The sequence below is a fragment of the Pundamilia nyererei genome, unplaced genomic scaffold (assembly GCF_000239375.1).
Source record: "Pundamilia nyererei isolate P.nyererei 1_Seehausen unplaced genomic scaffold, PunNye1.0 scaffold00026, whole genome shotgun sequence".
NCBI lineage: Eukaryota > Metazoa > Chordata > Actinopteri > Cichliformes > Cichlidae > Pundamilia > Pundamilia nyererei.
Genome location: NW_005187427.1, coordinates 1,938,438 through 1,957,636, shown reverse-complemented (window position 1 = coordinate 1,957,636; position 19,199 = coordinate 1,938,438). Strand labels below are relative to the sequence as shown.

The following is a 19,199-nucleotide window of genomic DNA, read 5'->3' as shown; positions in this document are numbered from 1 at the left end:
GCATAGTAAAAGAGAGATAGAACAAAGAAAGCGAAAGAGGCACAGAGGCACACAAGCATGGTTATCTCTGCTGTGTAACAGAGGATTGGACTCAAGATGAGCCTCTCCTCTGGCACAAATTTATCTATGTTGTCAGGTGTGCCTAGACGATTACCCACCATGCTGTGCTGCTCTGTGGCAACTCCCTCAGTGGGAGTGAAGTTCTCACACAAGACCAGAGTCAAGGAAAGAATGGCAGCCTATTACTCACAGCCTCATCCTTATGTTCCTTTCACAAAGTCTGATGGACAACATAACCTTATCTATTGACTCATGGTTGCCTTCTGTTATTATCCCTTATTATCCCTTGCTGCCTATTTGTTTTGATATTGACTGAAAGGCTGAATGCCTTTATGGTGATAGATACAGTATCCACAGAATATGATAGGATAGAAGTAGTAAAACAGTAAGCTCTGGTTCTTTGACCAGGGTTGTTTACACATATAAGCACATTTACCACAGCAGTACATTTCTTTGGTTAATTTCTCATAATCCATGACAAGAAATTAAGATAGAAACTGCTTTAGGTTGCTCTATTATTCACAAAGGGTTAACACAGCGGTTGTTTTAAAATGCTCAATTTAGCTAACTCTACTTTTTCTTTTTCTTTTCCTCTTTCTTTTTTTTTACACTAAATGCCTCTCCTGATGCAACCCCAAAGAAATTTGTGTCTCCTCCTGGTCTCAAAGTTTTCATGTGTTAGGTGACTGCGACACTGTGGAGTAACTATAACAAACGAAAGCATTAAATAGTATTAATAGCTATAAAAAACAGTAAGTCAGAAATCAGAATAGTATGTGTAGTGGAACTATAAAGCTCTATATGCTCCTGATTGTGGTTCACATCAAAAGAGTCAGAGTTATGTGGTCAAAGAGGGTCTTGACATATTGCTGAGATCAATTCCTCGAGTGTCTTTTTAGTAAAACATGAAACATAGAAATACCATCTAATAAAAAATGTTAAACAAAACAAACAAAGAAAAAAACACCAAGATTCTATTTAGATTGCCTCTCATCCCTCATTTGAAGTCATGACATATTTTCACATTTGAATTATTATGCTAAAGGGAAAGGATAAGTTAAGCCTTGGGGGGCAGTAATCTAACATTTCTCTTTTCCCTCCAAGCTGTTTTATCTATCTTTACCATTTCCCATGAAGATAATAATCTATCATTTTATTGATGTTCGCATGCTCCATGGAGTCATGAAGTGTTCATTTGTGGCACATCAGGTGCTATATTTGAAAGCCAAGTCCCATTTAAGCTTGGAAACAGGAAATTATGTGAAAATGTCATTTAAAGTACTTTTTTAATGGAATGTATTAACTGAACAACTCAGATATTTGAGGTTTTTATATAGCTGTATGTTAGGAGTGTTAACCCATCAGTACCATGCTGTAATAATGCTATAATAAAGATATTTCCTTGTTTAATATTCAAAGGAACTTAGATTCTTCTTTTAATTATTAAAAGAATAGCTTTGTACAATTTATGTCATTTTTGTTTGTCTGTGCAGCATCTCACAATAAACAGTAATGTTCATGAAAAGGTGATGTCTGACAAGATGAGTGCACACTTAAATAAAACTCTGACACTAACGTAACATCATACTTATTTAAGTTATAAGACATTTTTTGTAACTGCTATAAGTAAACAAATGAAAGTATAATATTGATCTTTCAGTCTGAAATTTTTTATTTATTGTGCTGATTCCAGTTACACTAACATCATCATCATTTTATTCACACAATAATACTGACCTACAAAGTCAAAGTTTTCAATAAGGTTAATTTGATCCCATATGGCATTTTAAGGCATTATTACATTCATTTTGACTTTTACAGTATATCTCTCTCTTCTGCTGCTGTCACCACTGTCCCACAGAGAATAAACCCCACAGTTGTCATGATCCTGGGTCTGTTAACCCAGCGTTTTGAGTTTTAGTTTATGTAAGCCCTTCAGGTTTCCTAAGTTCATTTGTTATCATGCCTAGGTGTTTCTAGTTCTTATTATTTCCCCCTCGTGTTTCCAACTATGTTAAATCTCCCCTGCTCTTCATGCGTTTCATGTCTGTGTCTTACGTTGTCAAGTTCGGGTTGTCATGTCTATGTCTCATTATGTTTCCTGTTTTATTGTGAAGAGGTCTGGTGTTTCTGTGTTCATCGTGTTCAGTTTTACTCTCCCACTGTGACGTCATTATGTTCATGTGTGCCAGCTGTTTCCCCATGTGTTCCCACTTCCCTCATCATCCTCCTGTGTGTATTTAGTCCGTGTGCTTTCAGTCATTTGTTGTCAGGTTGTCTGCTCATCCATGTCTCATCCCCAGGTACCCATGTCAGTTCACTATGGTTAAGCTTTTTCATGTTTTGTTATTAGTTCACCCAGTTTAGGTTATTGTTTAGTTTTCACCGATGCCCGATTATTTTTACCCTCATTGCTAGCCTCAATAAACGGCTTGTTTTGTTTATCCACACTACGTTTTGGTCTGCGTTTGAGTCCTCCTCTGCAACACATACGGTCTGCCCCAGCCAGACCGTGACAACAGTGATTCATATCCCAGGTGAAACCTAACAGAGAACCCACAGGATTATCCAAACAAAGCTAGAATTGGGACATAAGGATTAGCTATTCACCTATAATGCCCAGTGGAGTTCCCACCACTACCACCGTTCCAGTCTTTAAAAAATATATATAAAATAATTTTGGGTTATTTATTTATGTATTATTTTATTTTTACAAGATTTGGATTTTGTTCAGTTACTCAGTGCCATGCAGCTAGCAAATGGTCATCAAAATTGTTTAGAAAATAAATTAAAAGTAAATAAAATGAGGCAATTAAAAGAAAAACAAAACAAAAAGTTGATTCTCAAAACTAACAGCATCTATATTATATATCTTTGTCTAGTCCCTGCTGTAGTTACCCTGTTGAAAAATAGAGTTTGCTCTCTAATTTTGCTGTGATTTCTTTTCAGGATAACTACCACTGCTGCTTGTATGATGGACCTGAGAAGGTATCCACTGGATGAGCAAAACTGCACACTTGAGATAGAAAGTTGTAAGTAATTGATTCACTAATGACCATAATGTGTTCTTTTTTTTGATTAATGTGTTTTCTTGTCAGAGTTGAATTAATATGTCGACTCAGTTTAACAGTTTAAAATTCTAAGTTTATGTCTAGCAATTTAAATTTGTCCCTTTTAGCCCGTGTTCTTCCTTTGTACTTTAATAGTAAAGTAAAGTTAAAGTAAAATGAGTGACTGTGCCACTCATTCACAAAGAAATTTAATTTACCTCCAAACAAAAGTGGTTGAAATTTAGCTTTAATAAGAACTAATGGTGAATAATGATAAATACATTTGAATGCCTGCAATGCTGCTAAAGTGCATTACACCCTGAAAGGCATAGATCTGGTGTTAATGTATGAAGGGAATTATAGCATGAAGGTTTAAAGGACATCAGGATCACACAATACATGGATTTTAACACAAAACAGTAATGCAAATATGCTTCTTGTAACAGTTATCTGTTATTAAGATTATCATAGTTTTACGATGACTGTCATGTCAGATGATTTTATTTTGACTGGAACTTTACTTTCTGTACTCATGGCTAAGGGTTCATGCAGCTTCACAGCTGCTTTACAAACTGTTCAAATGAAACACGCTATTTGTAATCAAGCAGCCTGCTACAAAAGTGTCTGTGAGAGCATTGTTGTAGTAATCCATGATTATTATACACAAACCACATTGTTCATACCACAATGTTTGCTTGGTTCATGATAGGCATATAAAGCTCCATAACTGCATTTCAGTTATGGATATATTCTGTATCCATTCTGAAAGACATTTATAGAACAAAAAATAAATTGACAGAATAAATACCAATAAGAAAATAATTAAAATCAAGCTTTCTGTATTCAGTTAAATAGTTACAAAATGCATCAAGGCATATTCTGAAGTGGAAACTGTATAAATAAAAATAAATAAATACATACACACATTTGTAAGTAAATAAATAAATGGGGTGATTTATTTGAGGAAAGGGGTAATAAAGGGAAGTAGAATGGAAGAAAACATTTTAAATGTATCATGCATGTTTTGTCAGTTTTTGTCATTATTGTCATTTAGTTATTGCTTAGAAAGTAGACTGATTGCTGCATTTATCCCCCCCCCTTTCGCAAAGACTCGAGTTAAACCCCCAATACTCATTTTACTTCTGGGCAGCTTTACTTTCAATTTCTACTCCAGCTGGTCCAGCAGCCTCTGATAGTTCTCTGTGTTCTCATACTCCATCTTTCCTGTGTTACTGTAGAACTGCTAGATCTCACAGTTATAATTAGCCCCATGTCAGCCACGCCCATGTCTGGTTGGTTAGTTCGAAGCTCTGTTCTTTCAAAAATTTTGGAACTCTTCCATAAGTACTTTGAATTCATATGTGGCACATGTATGTACGACATGTGCTATATCTTCAGTACATCGTTATGCCTTTCAGTGTATGTCTTTCCAGCTTGCAACCTTAACACTGCTACTATGTGCTTAACAGTCTCCAGGGCACCTTTTCATAATTCTTCTCTGGTAGAATCCTACCTTTATGGATCTAATGTTAAGGGCCTGCTCTCAAGCTGTTCTTCAGGACTGCATTCTGTGGCCAATGATAGGATTTCTTGATCTCAGTCACTTCCTTTATCTGCTGATGATGCATACATTGCATGGAGGGGCTTGTATCCCATAGATTTTACTCCTCCTCTTCATTACTATACATCTTCTGCTGCCTAAGGCACTCTCATAGCAGTTCATCCCCAATACCCATCTTCCTAATGTATTCAGAAATGTTCTGAATACATCAGGAATATGTATTGGCTCTCACAACTGGATCTTGGCACTGACACTCACTAATCCTCACCATCCTTCTTTTCATGGCTGGTGGAGTCTCATGGTGCTGGACTTTAGATGGAACCATCAGTGCCCTCAGAAGTTTGTTTGTATTGATGTTACTGGCATACCAACTCTTGTGGCCACTTTATTATTTAAGCCAATATCTATTTTGACATTGAAAGCGTTGATGGTATGGGTCTTATTCCTACAATGGAAAGGGCTCATCAGCACTTGTTCGTTTCAATTGAGCTTTATTTATATAGCACAAAATTACAATAACAGTTGGTTCAAGGTGCTCATTATTGTTAAGAGGCTTCATATTGTCTCACTGTCTATTATCTATTTGCTGCTTTACCCGCCAGTTCCTGGTCCTTTGACATTTTGTTGTTTCAATACCCTTTTGAGCTTTGCTCATATGTGTGGAGCTTCCATGTTATGTAGAAGAAGTTTATCTACCAGTTTGTTACCTGGTATTTATACGAATTATACCTTTGTGGATATAGCCAGTATGAGTATTGTTAGCCACTCATGTGATCTTCGAATAGAAGTGGATCATGGCAGGTCCTTGTTGCTGTTTGCATACACAAATGCACACAACTGCCACATATCATCTATATATAGTTTGTCATACTATAATAAAATCTAAATGGGAACTTCATGTATATTTTTACTGCAAATGTAACCCCCTGCTTTGTAGTGTCCAGTTGAACAAATTGTCTGAGTTCAGAGAATGATGGTAAACAACTGAGAGGAAGATGGAGAGGAGTGGAGCATTAGTGGTGTACATATGAGCTCACCTCACAATATGTCTAGTCATTAGTACCACAAGCGCACATCCTTCTCTTTTAATGTGGTTGGAGTGTTTTCTTTCTCTTAAGAAACTAGCTGGATATTACTAACTGTGGCTGTGAGCATCCATCATATAGATATGGTTGTGTATGTGTAATTATCATAGCCACTAAAACATACCCAATAGACAAAACCTCTGAAAACACATGCACACTTAAAAGGTTTAAAGGACTCCCAGTGCTAATATAAAAGGGTAGACTACTGGTTTCCATCCATCTATCTCCTTTATAAATTCATTAGTGTTTTTTTCCTTTCTCAAAGTTCCACCACAAGTGTTTCTTTCTTACTCTGTATGTATCGCTCCATTAGCCATTCTATTTTCAAATTGAACTTTATGTGACTTAGAGGCAAATGTAAACCGCTGATTTACCAGCTTTTATTCATGCTATGGCAAAAGTGCTCCATAACAAGTAAATAAGGTTTTGGAACAGTGGACACTTTATCAGCATAGCGAGATGTAAAACTGTTAAAGTTAATTAATCTGTTACCGTGCACACAAATCTCAAAGTATTAATCATGCTTCAATTCAGATCAACTCAGATCCTATGGTACAAAAGTTTGTATTAGTATACAAAATTTCACACCTAGACTATTATTGAAGGATTTTCTTGCATTTGAAAATGCCATTCCTACATTATTTATAATGCTCAGTGTCGCTGTTACAGTAATATACAGTCTATATGCTGCTGTATAGCCCTACCTTCAAAAGAAAACTGATTCGATCAAAAGATACAACACTGACTTCATAACAACAGTAGCTGTGAACCTTTTCAATAAATCATACCAAGATTAGGATCAGTCAGCCGTTAAACATTGAACACTAGCCAAGAAGCATCTTCGTGTAGCAGCTTTACAAACTTGTAGTGTAGTAACTTTACAAAATGTATGGCTCTACACAAGACGACAAAATTGGTCATTTCAGCAAAGCTGTTTTAAAAGCCATAAAATGAAACAAAGTAATTAAGACAGCTATGTACGTATTCGATAACTTTTACATGTACTGAGGGGAAAGTAAAAGGCACATTACATTAGATGTTTCAGTCGATATGTGCTCACTATGAAACTATCATTTCATTACAGCATCTCTGTCAACTTATAGTTATATTTTCTGCACCAGCGATCCCCATCATATGGACAGCCACTTCCACTCTATCTCGCTGTTGCCATCACTGCTTATCAGAGCCCATTTTAGAAACTGCAGACATTCTCTGGGGTGTGAATGGTTTCCACACGTGGGCTTGCATGGCTTATTTATTTATCTTATCTTTAGATGTTCCGCCCCTGTCCAGGCATCCAAGTGAGCTGCAGCTTGCTGTATACTGCAAAACTTTAAAGATATTTTTTAATTACTAGGAATAACATTAAAGTCGCTTTGAACTTTGTAAAATCAAAGTTAGTTGCAGACATATTTAGAGTTGAGTATCCTTCTCAGCTTCACTGGGCTATGCGTGAAGCAGGCATTTGTCGGGGGGTGGATTTCAAGTATCGATTTTTGTGTGAGAGTGATGGTGATGTTTGTGAATGTGTATGTGGACACATGTGTTTACGCATCACAGAATGTCTATTAATATGTATTAAGTTGATATGCATTTCGTCTGATAAACTGTGGGGAAAAAATAATCCAAAGGACTTGCTTGGTGACTTTAATAATTTTCAATAAACAGTCAAAATTTAGGGAGTCACAGCATACTGTATTTCAAAGTATTCTTATTTCAAATGTTTGCAAATGCCAAATGTGTTTACAAGTTTTATTTACAACATATTTAGAAAAAAAGTATAGATGTGAAGAATAACATGATTGTTTTGATTCATAATGCTTTATCATGACCTTGCATGCCAGTGGTATTTAATATATGTATTAGAACTTGGTATTCTTTTATAATAAGTATATAAAAAAAAAACACTTTTTTTATTATCCCTGATTATCTTCTGCCCATAGCAATATCAAAGCCAGTGTTTTATCTCCTTCCAAAATCCTTCTTTGCCCATTAAAACAAATCAACTGAGACATTATTTCATAAGCTTGATAAAAATGCCTGGAGTCAGATTTGGTCAGGGAGATATGCCAGAGTCCCAGTTAAATAGCTTTAGTATTGTATTGCTATCTCCTCTGATGTTATCGTGAACAATTTCATTTATTTTTGGTCTGGCGGTGCTCTCTGACATTGGAATCCATAAGAGAAGGTTTTGTGCTAGTGTAAAATAGATATCGTCACCCCGTGTTTTATTATTATTTAAAACTTATTGTTTTTTTTAATCTAAGTTCTGTAATCTTGTGCCAGTTAATAGTTACAAAGCCAAGTTTCTTATTTCACCATTTTGTAATTAATAGATATACTCTCAACTAATTGTTTATTTTGTGTCTCTTACTATATTCCTTGCAGTTAATTTCATATGGGATGGGAATTAAGACAATCTGAATGTGCTAAACACTTTGACACAAAAACTTCAGTAAAATAAAATTGCAAAGTCAGTCTAAGGGTTAAAGTTCTTAGGTAACTAAAAACTAAGTTATAAGAGCACTGGGTCAAACTTCTACTCATCTATGCTATTACAGTACAGAGGTGTGTGTAGTCCTTGTTTGTTGACAGTTTGTTTTTCCTAACATGCCCCCATTCAGTCATCCACTTCAGTCATGCAGTAGCTCTGTTCCCCCCTGAGTGTGTCCACAACACAGATTGATAATTACTGCTATGACCTCATATTGTCAATTCACCATAAGCACATGGCTCAGAAAGACTCTTGTTGTCTAGGTAACCCTCTCATGTATTTACTACCAGGTCTTCTACAAGTCAAAGATATCCTTCGCACTCATTGGCTGTCATCAGTGTTGGTCAAGTTACTTGAAAATAGTAATTAGTAAATAATTACTGATTATTTCTCCAAGAAAGTAATCCAGTTACTTTACAGATTACTTATTTTCAAAAGTAATTAGTTACTTTTAAAAAACATGATACACAACCCGAATACGTAATAAAGCAATAGACCTTTCAGCCCAATTCTATTTTTTCTGCATAATCGATCATATAAAATGTATTTAAATGAAAAAGTCTTGTTTTAAAATTTGTTTTATTAGTTTTAATATTTTAACTTTATACATCAAGCAAAAATTTAATTATTTGCAACAGTCTTGTTTAATCTAATTTGATCGGATATCGGAGAGAAATAAAAAAATATCACAAAAACGCCTCACAAAACTTGCGACATGGCGTAACTCGGCTCATAACCGTAGCACGTCAGAGCAGTATGCGTCACGTGATAGAGCGGCTGTGGCGTGCGAGACCTGTCGCTACCAAACCAGCATTTCATCTCAGAGAAAGTTATCCCAGAGAGAAGTAAAGCAAGTGTGTAAGTTCATCTCTGAATGTTTGCAAAGCATTCCAACGTTAAGCATAACAACCGATATATGGAGCGACTGCCTCTTCCCTCTCCCTCGCTCTCCTGCTGCTACTTCAATCATGAAACTGATCAATGATCAGCTGATCGGCTTTTCTGTCGCGAGTCCGTCTCTCTTGTTTGTTTTTGGCCCACTTTGCACCAGAAAGAGGGAACCAGCGGCTAAACAACAGCAGCACGTTTAAGCTTGATAAGCTGTTGTTAGAATTTATTTAATATTACTTTCTACACCAGGATCCATTTCTACACGTAGTAAGCTAGTACTTTTGGATTTTTTGTCGCTTAAAAAATTCATCCAAACTAAAATTATTTCTGTCTGCCCCTGACCAGTCCTGACTTCATTTCAGTCATCTCAACTAATATAATTTCCTTATACACTTCACTCCATGAGGATTTTTTTCTTTTCTGGCACCTGTACTGAGGAAGTCATTTTACCATTCCTTCTTTGGAAACTTTTTGTTATAGAAGAATGACCGAAAGTCACATACATGTTAACAAAAAAAAATTACAATAAGTAAATAAATAAAAATAAAAAGCAGACAGATAAGCCTCCATCGAACTTCTGCTTAGAACTTGTTCCTGTGCTGCCATCATTAGTGCCTGTGAGCTGTCTTTCAGTCCACCTTTGTCTAACCATTGATAGGTTTTCTTAATATCAGCCACTTCTTCTACCTGTCAGTGGTGCATGCAGTGCAGGGGCCTGTCCTTCCATGATATTTCCTACTCTTGCTCCTCTTCTTTCTTGGGTTTCTGCTGCCTGAGGTATTCACTAAGCACGCAGTCAGTTGTGGCCATCTTGGATTTGGGTGTCCCATTCTTGGTTCTGACATTCACTAGTCCTAGCCCACCTTCCTTACACTTAGGGTACTGTCTCAAGGTGCTGGATTTGGGGTGAAACCATCCCTGCATAATAGGGAAGTTTCTTTTCTTGCCGTCAGTGGCTTCTATCTCCTCTTTTGGCCAGCTTATTATCACAGCACGATATTATTATCAACTAGAAGGACATAGGTGTTGATTGCCTAGATGTTGTTCTTCTCAGGACTTTCCTTACTCTCTGCAAGAACTTGATGAACTTGAGCGGCCTCTTCATGGTTCCCATTTGCCTGTGGAATTTGCAGGTACTTGTAGCTGTCCTCGTTGTTTGTAGTGTTGCCTTCTGGTAGTACAATCCCCTCAGTTCTGACTACTTTCCCTCTCTTTGTTGCCACCTGGCTTCAGTTTCTCAGGTATACCTCTTCAAGCAGCTGGCCATAGCTGTGAGTCTTTGCTTGACAATTTCTAAGGCCTCAGGTATGGGCAGCTTACTTCTTATGCATCCATTTGTTAAATTAGCAGCACCAATAGTTGGCTAATCTTCCTCCATGCTGCCTTTATCTTGATGGAGGGTACTGCCTTTTGTGGCTGTTGATCTTGTAGCCAAGCATCTCAGTGATCAAAGTTGCTGTGGTGTCACAGTAGTGATTGTCCATCTTCTAGTAGACCTTAAGAAGGTACTTCACGTAGTCTTGGTAATCAGCCACAGAAGGTCTAGGTTTTCATTTTAGCTATGATCCTAGCTATCTCTCAGGTCATCTCCTCTCACACTCACAACCGTTAGTTCACATATAAATATTTTGCCACATTGCAGTTATTGCGAAGTGCACAGTAGTGAGAGATCTAAATAGTAAGGGTATCTTCATGTTGAGATGGCTTTGAATAAGATTTTAACACACAGTAATTGCACTACTGAGCTTTACTTGTGTAACTAACAGAATTAATATGTTAGTTACACAAAAATTAATGACCAGCATTCATTCTTCCAAGGTTGCAGTATTGCGAACTGTTATATGTGTGGTTCAAGGAGTGTTAAGAGCACAAAAGTCGATTGTTTTGACTAGAAAATAATAACAGGTAAACAAACCCACAACTTAGAAACATTTCAAACCATATATACACTATGCAGGCCTTTTGAGGAGAAGGAAGCAAATAGGAATAGGAAGCATATTTAAAATGCACATGCTTTTACAAAAAAAAAAAATTCAAATGAATAAAAGAGTTTTTCCTTGCGGACTGCCATGAATTTTTCATCAGTAAACCAAAGCCCAGTGACTGCATCTAAAGTCAAAAGACTGTAAACTGGTAACAAATGCAAACCTAATCATTACTAATTAAATATACAAGAACGACATGGGATAGATTGTGAACAGATATAGTGTGTAGACCTTATTGTCAATCAGTGATTCTTGTTGCTTGTACTGTCTCGCAGATGGTTACACTACAGATGACATTGAATTCTACTGGCGAGGAGGAGATAATGCTGTGACAGGAGTAGACAAGATCGAACTTCCCCAGTTCTCCATTGTGGATCATAAGCTCATTTCCAAGAATGTTGTCTTCTCCACAGGTAACGCATCATAAAAATCATGATTCATTATCATTGTTACTATTATTACTAGTAATTTTACTTCATTATTATATCTCTCAGTGTCTCTGTATATTCATAAAATAGTTTAGATGTTTCATACTTTATCAGTACTGACTTTTTTCACTGTTTCAACTTATATATATGAAAAAATAATTTCCAGAAATCCTAAACATCATGAAAACAAACAGGCATACAGATCTTTGAATGAATCATTGTCTTCGGAGGCAGATGATACCATGACATTTTAACAACAAACAAAAGAGAACACTGCCTGATATAATGAAATATTCATATGTTCAAGTTTTTCATATTCATGATTTTGTCATGCAAACAAGCATTTGTGAGCAGGACAGTGATTTTTTTTTTGGTGATTAGTTAAAGCCGCTGCACTGAATGATAGCGTAACGTAAATTCAATATGAATGTTGCAGCTGCACCAATGAAAGCTTGTTTTGTCTGCACACACTGCTTGTGCGTGTATGTATGTGTGTTGTTGTGTATTGGTATACTATTAGTATGCAAGAAACTTTACCCAAGTGTCTACCTGAAGTGTGCTGGATTTTATTACCCAATATAGAAATGGGGGAATTCCCCTGGTGTCAAACATTCACTGGCTACAGCTTGGTTATAAAACTGTCATAATTATAGTGCTAATTTGAAAAACTCTGTAATTGAAAAAAAAACCCCTCAAAGAAATGTGTTGTAGTTGGACAATTGTAGTAAGACTTTATTGTATACCAAATTTGTATTTGTTTCTATCACATATATGCTGACATTTCAAATAACAGGCTATACAGGAATAACCTGGATTTGTCCTCATTCATCTTCATAGAACAAAAGTCACAAGATCACGAAAGTTAGACTTTATCCTCTGGATACCACAAAACAAATTTTAGTCAAGAGTTGCAGAGATTTTTCCTCTGGCCTGACAGAACACCACTGTCATTGACAGAACCACGTGATCAACATGGTCACAAACCCCTGTTTTCCTAATGAAGCATGTTTCAGCCTTCAGATTTTTAAGCTTTATTTTGAGTGTGTGCCATGACCTTTTTTTAAGGAAGGTAGTAAAAATCAGTTGCTCATCAGTCAGTGATATTGGAAAGAACAAATTTAAATTACTTGGTTCAAACTGATCCTGATTACTGATGATTGTGTTCATATTTTTTGCCACACACCTGATATCTTTGGCATTTCACATCTTTTCTGTCATGGTCCTGGGTTGTGCGACCCAGTGTTGAGTTTTATGTATCTTTTGTATTCATTTATGCTCTAGCTTAGTTCGTCTAGTTAATTTCTAGGGTGCTGCTTAGCCCTTTGTTTCTTAGTTGTTTATGTCATCTCCTCCTGTACTCAGTCTCCCTGGTTCGTGCATCTACCTGTCATGCGTCATGTCTGTGTGGTTGAGTTCAGGTCACGTCTAATCTCCATGTTTCCTGTTTTACTTTGAAAGTCTGTGTCTAATGTCAGTGTATGTAGTTTCGCTTTCCCTGTCCTGTCATTAGGTTCATGTGTATCAGCTGTTCCCCCTTATGTGTTTCCACTTCCCTTGATCATCCCTTATGTGTATTTAGTCTTTGTGTTTCTTTCAGTCTGTGTCGCGTGGTCTGTGTTCCCACCCTCCATGTTTTCACGGCCAGTCTTTGCAGTCATCGTCATAGTTTTCTGAGTCTTTATAGTTTATCACAGTATCAGTTTCCCAGTTTAGTTATAGTTTAGTTTGGTCACGGTATTTCTGCTTTGTTTGAACTCTATGTCATCAGCCATAATAAAGGCTCGCTTTCAGTTTAAGTTCACTCCCGTCTACTCACTTGCGTTCGCACCTGGGTCCACCACACACACCAGCATTTCATCTCCACAGACCGTGACATTTTCTCTTTTTTAAACATTATTTTTAATTATTATTCTCCTTTCTCCAAAGGTTCTTACCCTCGTCTGTCTCTGAGTTTTAAGCTGAAGAGAAACATTGGTTACTTCATCCTACAGACATACATGCCTTCTATTCTCATCACCATCCTTTCCTGGGTCTCCTTCTGGATCAACTACGATGCCTCTGCTGCCAGAGTGGCTCTAGGTAAGGTTCATAAAACAATAAATAGGCCAATAAAAGGGGAATATGTAGTTGAAAGCTTGCCCAACCTGTGTGCTGGTTGTACTAAATACAAAAATGAAGAGCATGCATCTTACATTCTCTTGTTCATCTTTTCTCATTTTATCTCTAGTTGCTTATTTACTCGATTTTGTGAACTTTTTGAACTTTACACATAAACCACACTGTTACTGTATCTTTTGCAAGTATTGTGGGTGTTAGTGGGTCAAATATTAATCAAGTATAGGGTTAAATCATAGAACTATAATGATGGTTGACTAGGCTGATTTGTTTCTACTTTTAAACCAGAAACCGTCTGTTCTTTTTTGGGGAGCCGCAATTTCCTCCAGTCATTCTTGATTATGTAAATCCCATGTTGCCTGGGAGATTTGTAACGAGCTACTCTGTGTTTATCAGTGGTTCACTGTCTTCTTTTTACCAAATTCCATTTATTCAGCTTAATCTATATTTCTACCCAACCCCTCCCTTTTGTCAACAAGGCAATTTTGCTGATTGACGACTGGGCTATATGTAGTGGTCCAGGGGAAGGCATGCATGGGATTTAATGAAAAAAGTTAATGTTTTATAATAGAGGCAGGTCAGAGTTGGGAAATGTTTGGCCACCTCCTTCGCCATACTAGATTTAGAATCTACTTTATCCTGACCTCCTTTCAGGCATTAAAATGGACTTGTAAGGGCTATATCACATGATCACTATGTGCAAAAATCTGTTGTTATTGTTAAGCTCTTATCACAACAGCTTGGGAAAATTGTTTGAATCCTATTTTGACCAGTATTAATTTATATTAATTGGCTAGAACTCTTGGGATGCTCTTAAAAAATGTTTCTTAAAGCCTGGATGCAATGACTAGCACAATTTAAATGCTATAAAAATCAAATTAAATATATAAAAAAAGTAAAATAAGTCTATAACGCTGCTCATTTTGAATGTGATGCATTAATAATAATAATAATAATAATGAATTGCATTTATATAGTGCTTTTCGAAACCCTCAAAGCGCTTTACAATTCCAATATTGATTCACTCTCACATTCACACACTAGTGGAGGCACGCTACAGTTGTAGCCACAGCTGCCCTGGGGCAGACTGACAGAAGCGAGGCTGCCATATCGCACCATCAGCCCTTCTGGCCAACACCAGTAGGCGGTAGGTGAAGTGTCTTGCCCAAGGACACAACGACCAAAACAGACAGAGCTGGGGATCGAATTGGTAACCTTCCGGTTACAAGATGAGCGTCCCATACCCCCTGAACCACTGGGTTTGCTCACTTGCAAAAATATGAACAGTGTCTAATTTTCATGGTATTTTCATTTGAGAGAAGGGATATCATGGCCCTACAGAATATTGTAAGGTCATGCCATTTGACCCCTGATCTCAGTTTTACATTTCACATCTTCCTTTCTTTCAGGTTTACCCCAAAATGTGTTAAATCTTTAAAGAAAGTATTGGCAAGAGAAAGAAAATGAACTGCATAGTTAGTTAGAAATATACTGTAGTGTAATATATAATAAAGTTACTCATGACCACTTATATACAGAGTAGTACCCATTGTTTATTACCTACTCCTACATAATGTTTGTGTAATCAAAGTAAACACACGTCGTGCTGCCCTTAACCAATTTTTACTGTACAACAAGTACGTTAAAAAAACAACAAAATTAACTAAATAAATATACACTGAATATACAGTGTTTGTGTGCACAAACTTGGCCAAACAAAGATAATCCTGATATACAAAACACAATACTACTCCATTAAAATGAAATGAGTGAGCTGCCTCAGCAGAGTTTGCACTTTTATAGTACTTGATAGGGCTGGGCGATATGACCCAAAATTCATATCTCGATATTTTTTAGCTGGATGGCGATATAAGATATATATCTCGATATATATATATTTTAAGCCATAAAGTAAGAACAAAAAGAGAGTTCTTAGTCAAAGCTGTGTCCCAGATGTCACACAGGCACTTTTATTAACATACAGCACAGATGTACATGAAAAATTACTCAAAATTAAATTATGAGCATTCATTAAATAATAATGCTCCATAAATAAAAGAAAACAAGGTTGTTTTTGTGCTAAACAAATGTAAACTAAAAGACGCTGAGCGTAATAACAAAGACAGACAGATTTCACAGCTGCTCGGTTCCCAAGTTTTACTGTGTGACTGATAGCCTGGAGTTTGAAATCCGCTTCATAACCACGTCTCTTACAGGTGCCATTTATGGTCCTTATACACACACAGTACGGTAATATTACGTTGATGCACAGTACGTATCACTCCGCGAAGCTCTTCGGTAGCCGTAATGCGCCGACAATCTATCAAGCGGTGCAGCTCCGTAGCTTACCAAAGTCGTACTCAAACATTTTTGACAGATTGCTGAGCACCGTGTTCCACATAAAATCGGTTCGCGGCCATCAAGCACAACCAGAATTCATACATAAGGCGCGCTATCAATTTTTGAGAGAATGAAAGGATTTTAGGGTTAGCGCGGTTAGCTCGTTAGCGCGGTTAGCTCGTTAGCATGTTTAGCTCGTTAGCACGTTGACGCCGTCCAGCCCCACGCATGGGGCGATGCGCAGTAACTCGTTAACGGAGATTTGCCGTGTCCGTCTTGTCGCTGCCTGCACGTGAAGCGATGGGGTAGGAGGGGGAGTTGTCTTCAGTGAAGGCGAGGCGGAGTAACGTTGCGTAGAGACAAAAGTGGACGAAAGAGAGGCAAACCTGCGGCTCCACAACTATAATTATAACGTAACATAGTCTATATCGATATAAAGGATATTGTCACATCTTATATCTCGTACAAAAATATATCGATATGTTTTAAAAACTCGATATATCGCCCAGCTCTAGTACTTGATGTTATTTTTTGTTGTCGTTCTTATTGTAATTTAATTTAAATGCAGCATTTTAATGGTTGTTAAATTAATGTATTCTAATTTATTTATATGTTACTCGCTACTTTAGAAATTTTGTTCCAATTGTTCACTAGAATTTAAATAGTACTGCTGTTTTTTCAATGAATGAGGCATATGTAGGAGGACACGTAAGCACTGTAATTTAACCATTTTAGTAAGTTCTCATATAAGCATTAGAATCTGGCTTCTCTTACCATTTCTCATTTCCTTTATATGAATAGAACAGTGCTAATGTAAGCCCAACACATGTACATCCAAGAGCGAACATTGTGTTAAAAATTACAAAAAAAGGGAAAAATTGCCATGTAATAACTCTTGCAGGGGTTTGTGTGCCGTGCATAATAAGCAAATTCTCAACACATTGATATGCATAGTCTGACAGTTTGTTTGGGAAGGCTTTGGAACTCAATAGGAGTTCTCCACTAATGAACAAGATCAAGGTTGACATTTGAATTTCAAAATACTCCACTTCAGGTTCTTCTTCTAAAGCATATTTTTAAAATCATGGGGCAAGCCCTTTACTTTCACTGATCAAGGTCACCTAATCAATCGAATCAGCAGCCAGCATTTGGAGGCATTTCAGCCAATGGTGCGCAGCAAGTCACTGAACAAACCGTTGTCCGTCTTGGACAACCCAACACACCAGCTGCATTCCACAAAAAACCAGCAGTGCACATTCTCCCACAGACTTATCCAACCCTGCTGAAACAAAGGACGCTTCTGGAAATCATTCTTTGTTTTCTCTATAAAACTCTACAACAGCTTTCCATTTTTCTGATAGGTGAACACAACTGTCAGAACATAAGCTTCCTCACACATTTCTATATTTGTCCCTCTTACTGACATTTTTAAAAAAGAGTACATATTATTGAGTTGCTCTGCTATTTGCAAGAAATCTATTTTCCACAATCTCAGTCTTTTTTCAATTTTATTTCCTTTTATTTGGTCACTATTATTAAGAAAATTTTACACTTCCCAATATCATACAGTAAGGCCTTCACCTTATATGTGAAGGCCTTACTTTCACAATGTTATTAATATTCCTTCCTTCTTGAATTATTGTACTCGTGAGGTTTTTAGAAAAGTTGACTTCTGACTTTGTCATTGAGGTTCAAGGTCACTTAGATTTGAACTCATTTGAGATTATTAGTTGATTCCCGTATGGCATCAATTTGAAAATCCTACATCGCCACATTCATGAGTTATTGCATTGATAAGATTTTCAGAGAAGTATACCTCTGACCTTGACCTTAGACTCACAGGCCGGGACTCAGACTTGTCCAAGATTTGTCGTAGATTTCTCTATGGTATGACTTCTTTCTTGAGTTATCAGATTGACAAGATTTTCTGAAAACTGGACCTCTGACCTTGATCTTGAGGTCAAAGGGCAAATTTGTAGTTTTAAATCTGACTACTGAATTTCTCAATATCTTTTTTTGTGTTTTTTGTGGTTAAGGTATTACCACTGTGCTGACCATGACTACCATTAACACTCACCTGAGAGAAACGCTCCCCAAAATCCCATATGTCAAGGCCATAGATATGTACCTGATGGGCTGCTTCGTCTTTGTTTTCCTGGCTTTGCTGGAGTATGCCCTAGTAAACTACATCTTCTTTGGCCGGGGCCCTCAGCGTCAGAAAAAGGCAGCGGAGAAGACAGCTATGGCCAACAATGAAAAGATGAGAATGGATCCAAACAAGGTAACTATCTAATAGCTTAGCTTGTCCCTGTAGTTTGGTCATCTACCTGCCTACGAGCATTTACAAAGGACTTGTTGAGTCCAGTATACTCACTGCATTGGTCACTTTGCACAACATAGTTGACATCTTCACACAGCCACATCCATTTATGCTCGCCTGAGGTAAGGTACCCACTACAGTATTCTCGTGAACGATAGGTGTTGGCACTTAGATAATAAGAAGCCAAAACTGGAAGTCAAAAAATTGCTAAGTTTTTTTTTTTCCCACAAAGTCTCATCTTTTCAAACTGCTGCAACATCTCACTTTGTATAGTCTGCAAATCTCTGGCCTTCATCAATAAAATGGTGATGAGAACCAATGTGATCCTTGTGTCTTCAACCCAGCATTGGCAGCAGTAGTACAATGTCCCGGGTTACACAATTGGCAAAAGGGTGGCTTGCAACAGAATTATTGCAACTTGGTGTCAAATTGGCATAATGCTGTATAATGCTGCTCTGCCACCACAAGAGGACAGGTATAATGGGGCCCTTATTGAGAATTAGTATGGTTTTCAGAAAAATGTTTACATAAACAATTAAAAACTAGAAACATATATTTGAATACATAGGCAAACCACATCTGATGTTTTACCTCTACATGCATGAAAATGCATGAAATCGCATTTACAGTGAAAATGGATTATTCAGATTGTCTAAAGAGTCCAGAATAATAATTAACAACATTCACTGTTAAAGCAGCTTAGTAGGATTGTTGTAGCCCGTGTTTGGAAGCCAAAATGACTCGTGAAAAAGAGGAGGGTCTCGGAGACAGATGGCTCTTCGCCTTGACAAAATGCAAATGATCACCATAACATGGCTGCACCTGGACTGCTGAAATACTCAAGGCAAAATGCCAAAGAAAACCAAATAG

At 37.1% G+C, this 19,199-nt stretch overlaps 1 protein-coding gene across 1 annotated transcript in view; it reads left to right on the top strand.

Moving 5' to 3' along the window:
• Positions 1-19,199, top strand: part of gabrb2b (gamma-aminobutyric acid type A receptor subunit beta2b) — a 56,178-nt gene that overhangs the window by 35,831 nt on the left and 1,148 nt on the right. The window contains exons 5-8 of the mRNA XM_005727751.1: positions 3,010-3,092; positions 11,402-11,539; positions 13,481-13,633; positions 18,046-18,290. Coding sequence (XP_005727808.1) covers positions 3,010-3,092; positions 11,402-11,539; positions 13,481-13,633; positions 18,046-18,290 — 619 coding nt within the window. The remainder of the gene's footprint in view (positions 1-3,009; positions 3,093-11,401; positions 11,540-13,480; positions 13,634-18,045; positions 18,291-19,199) is intronic.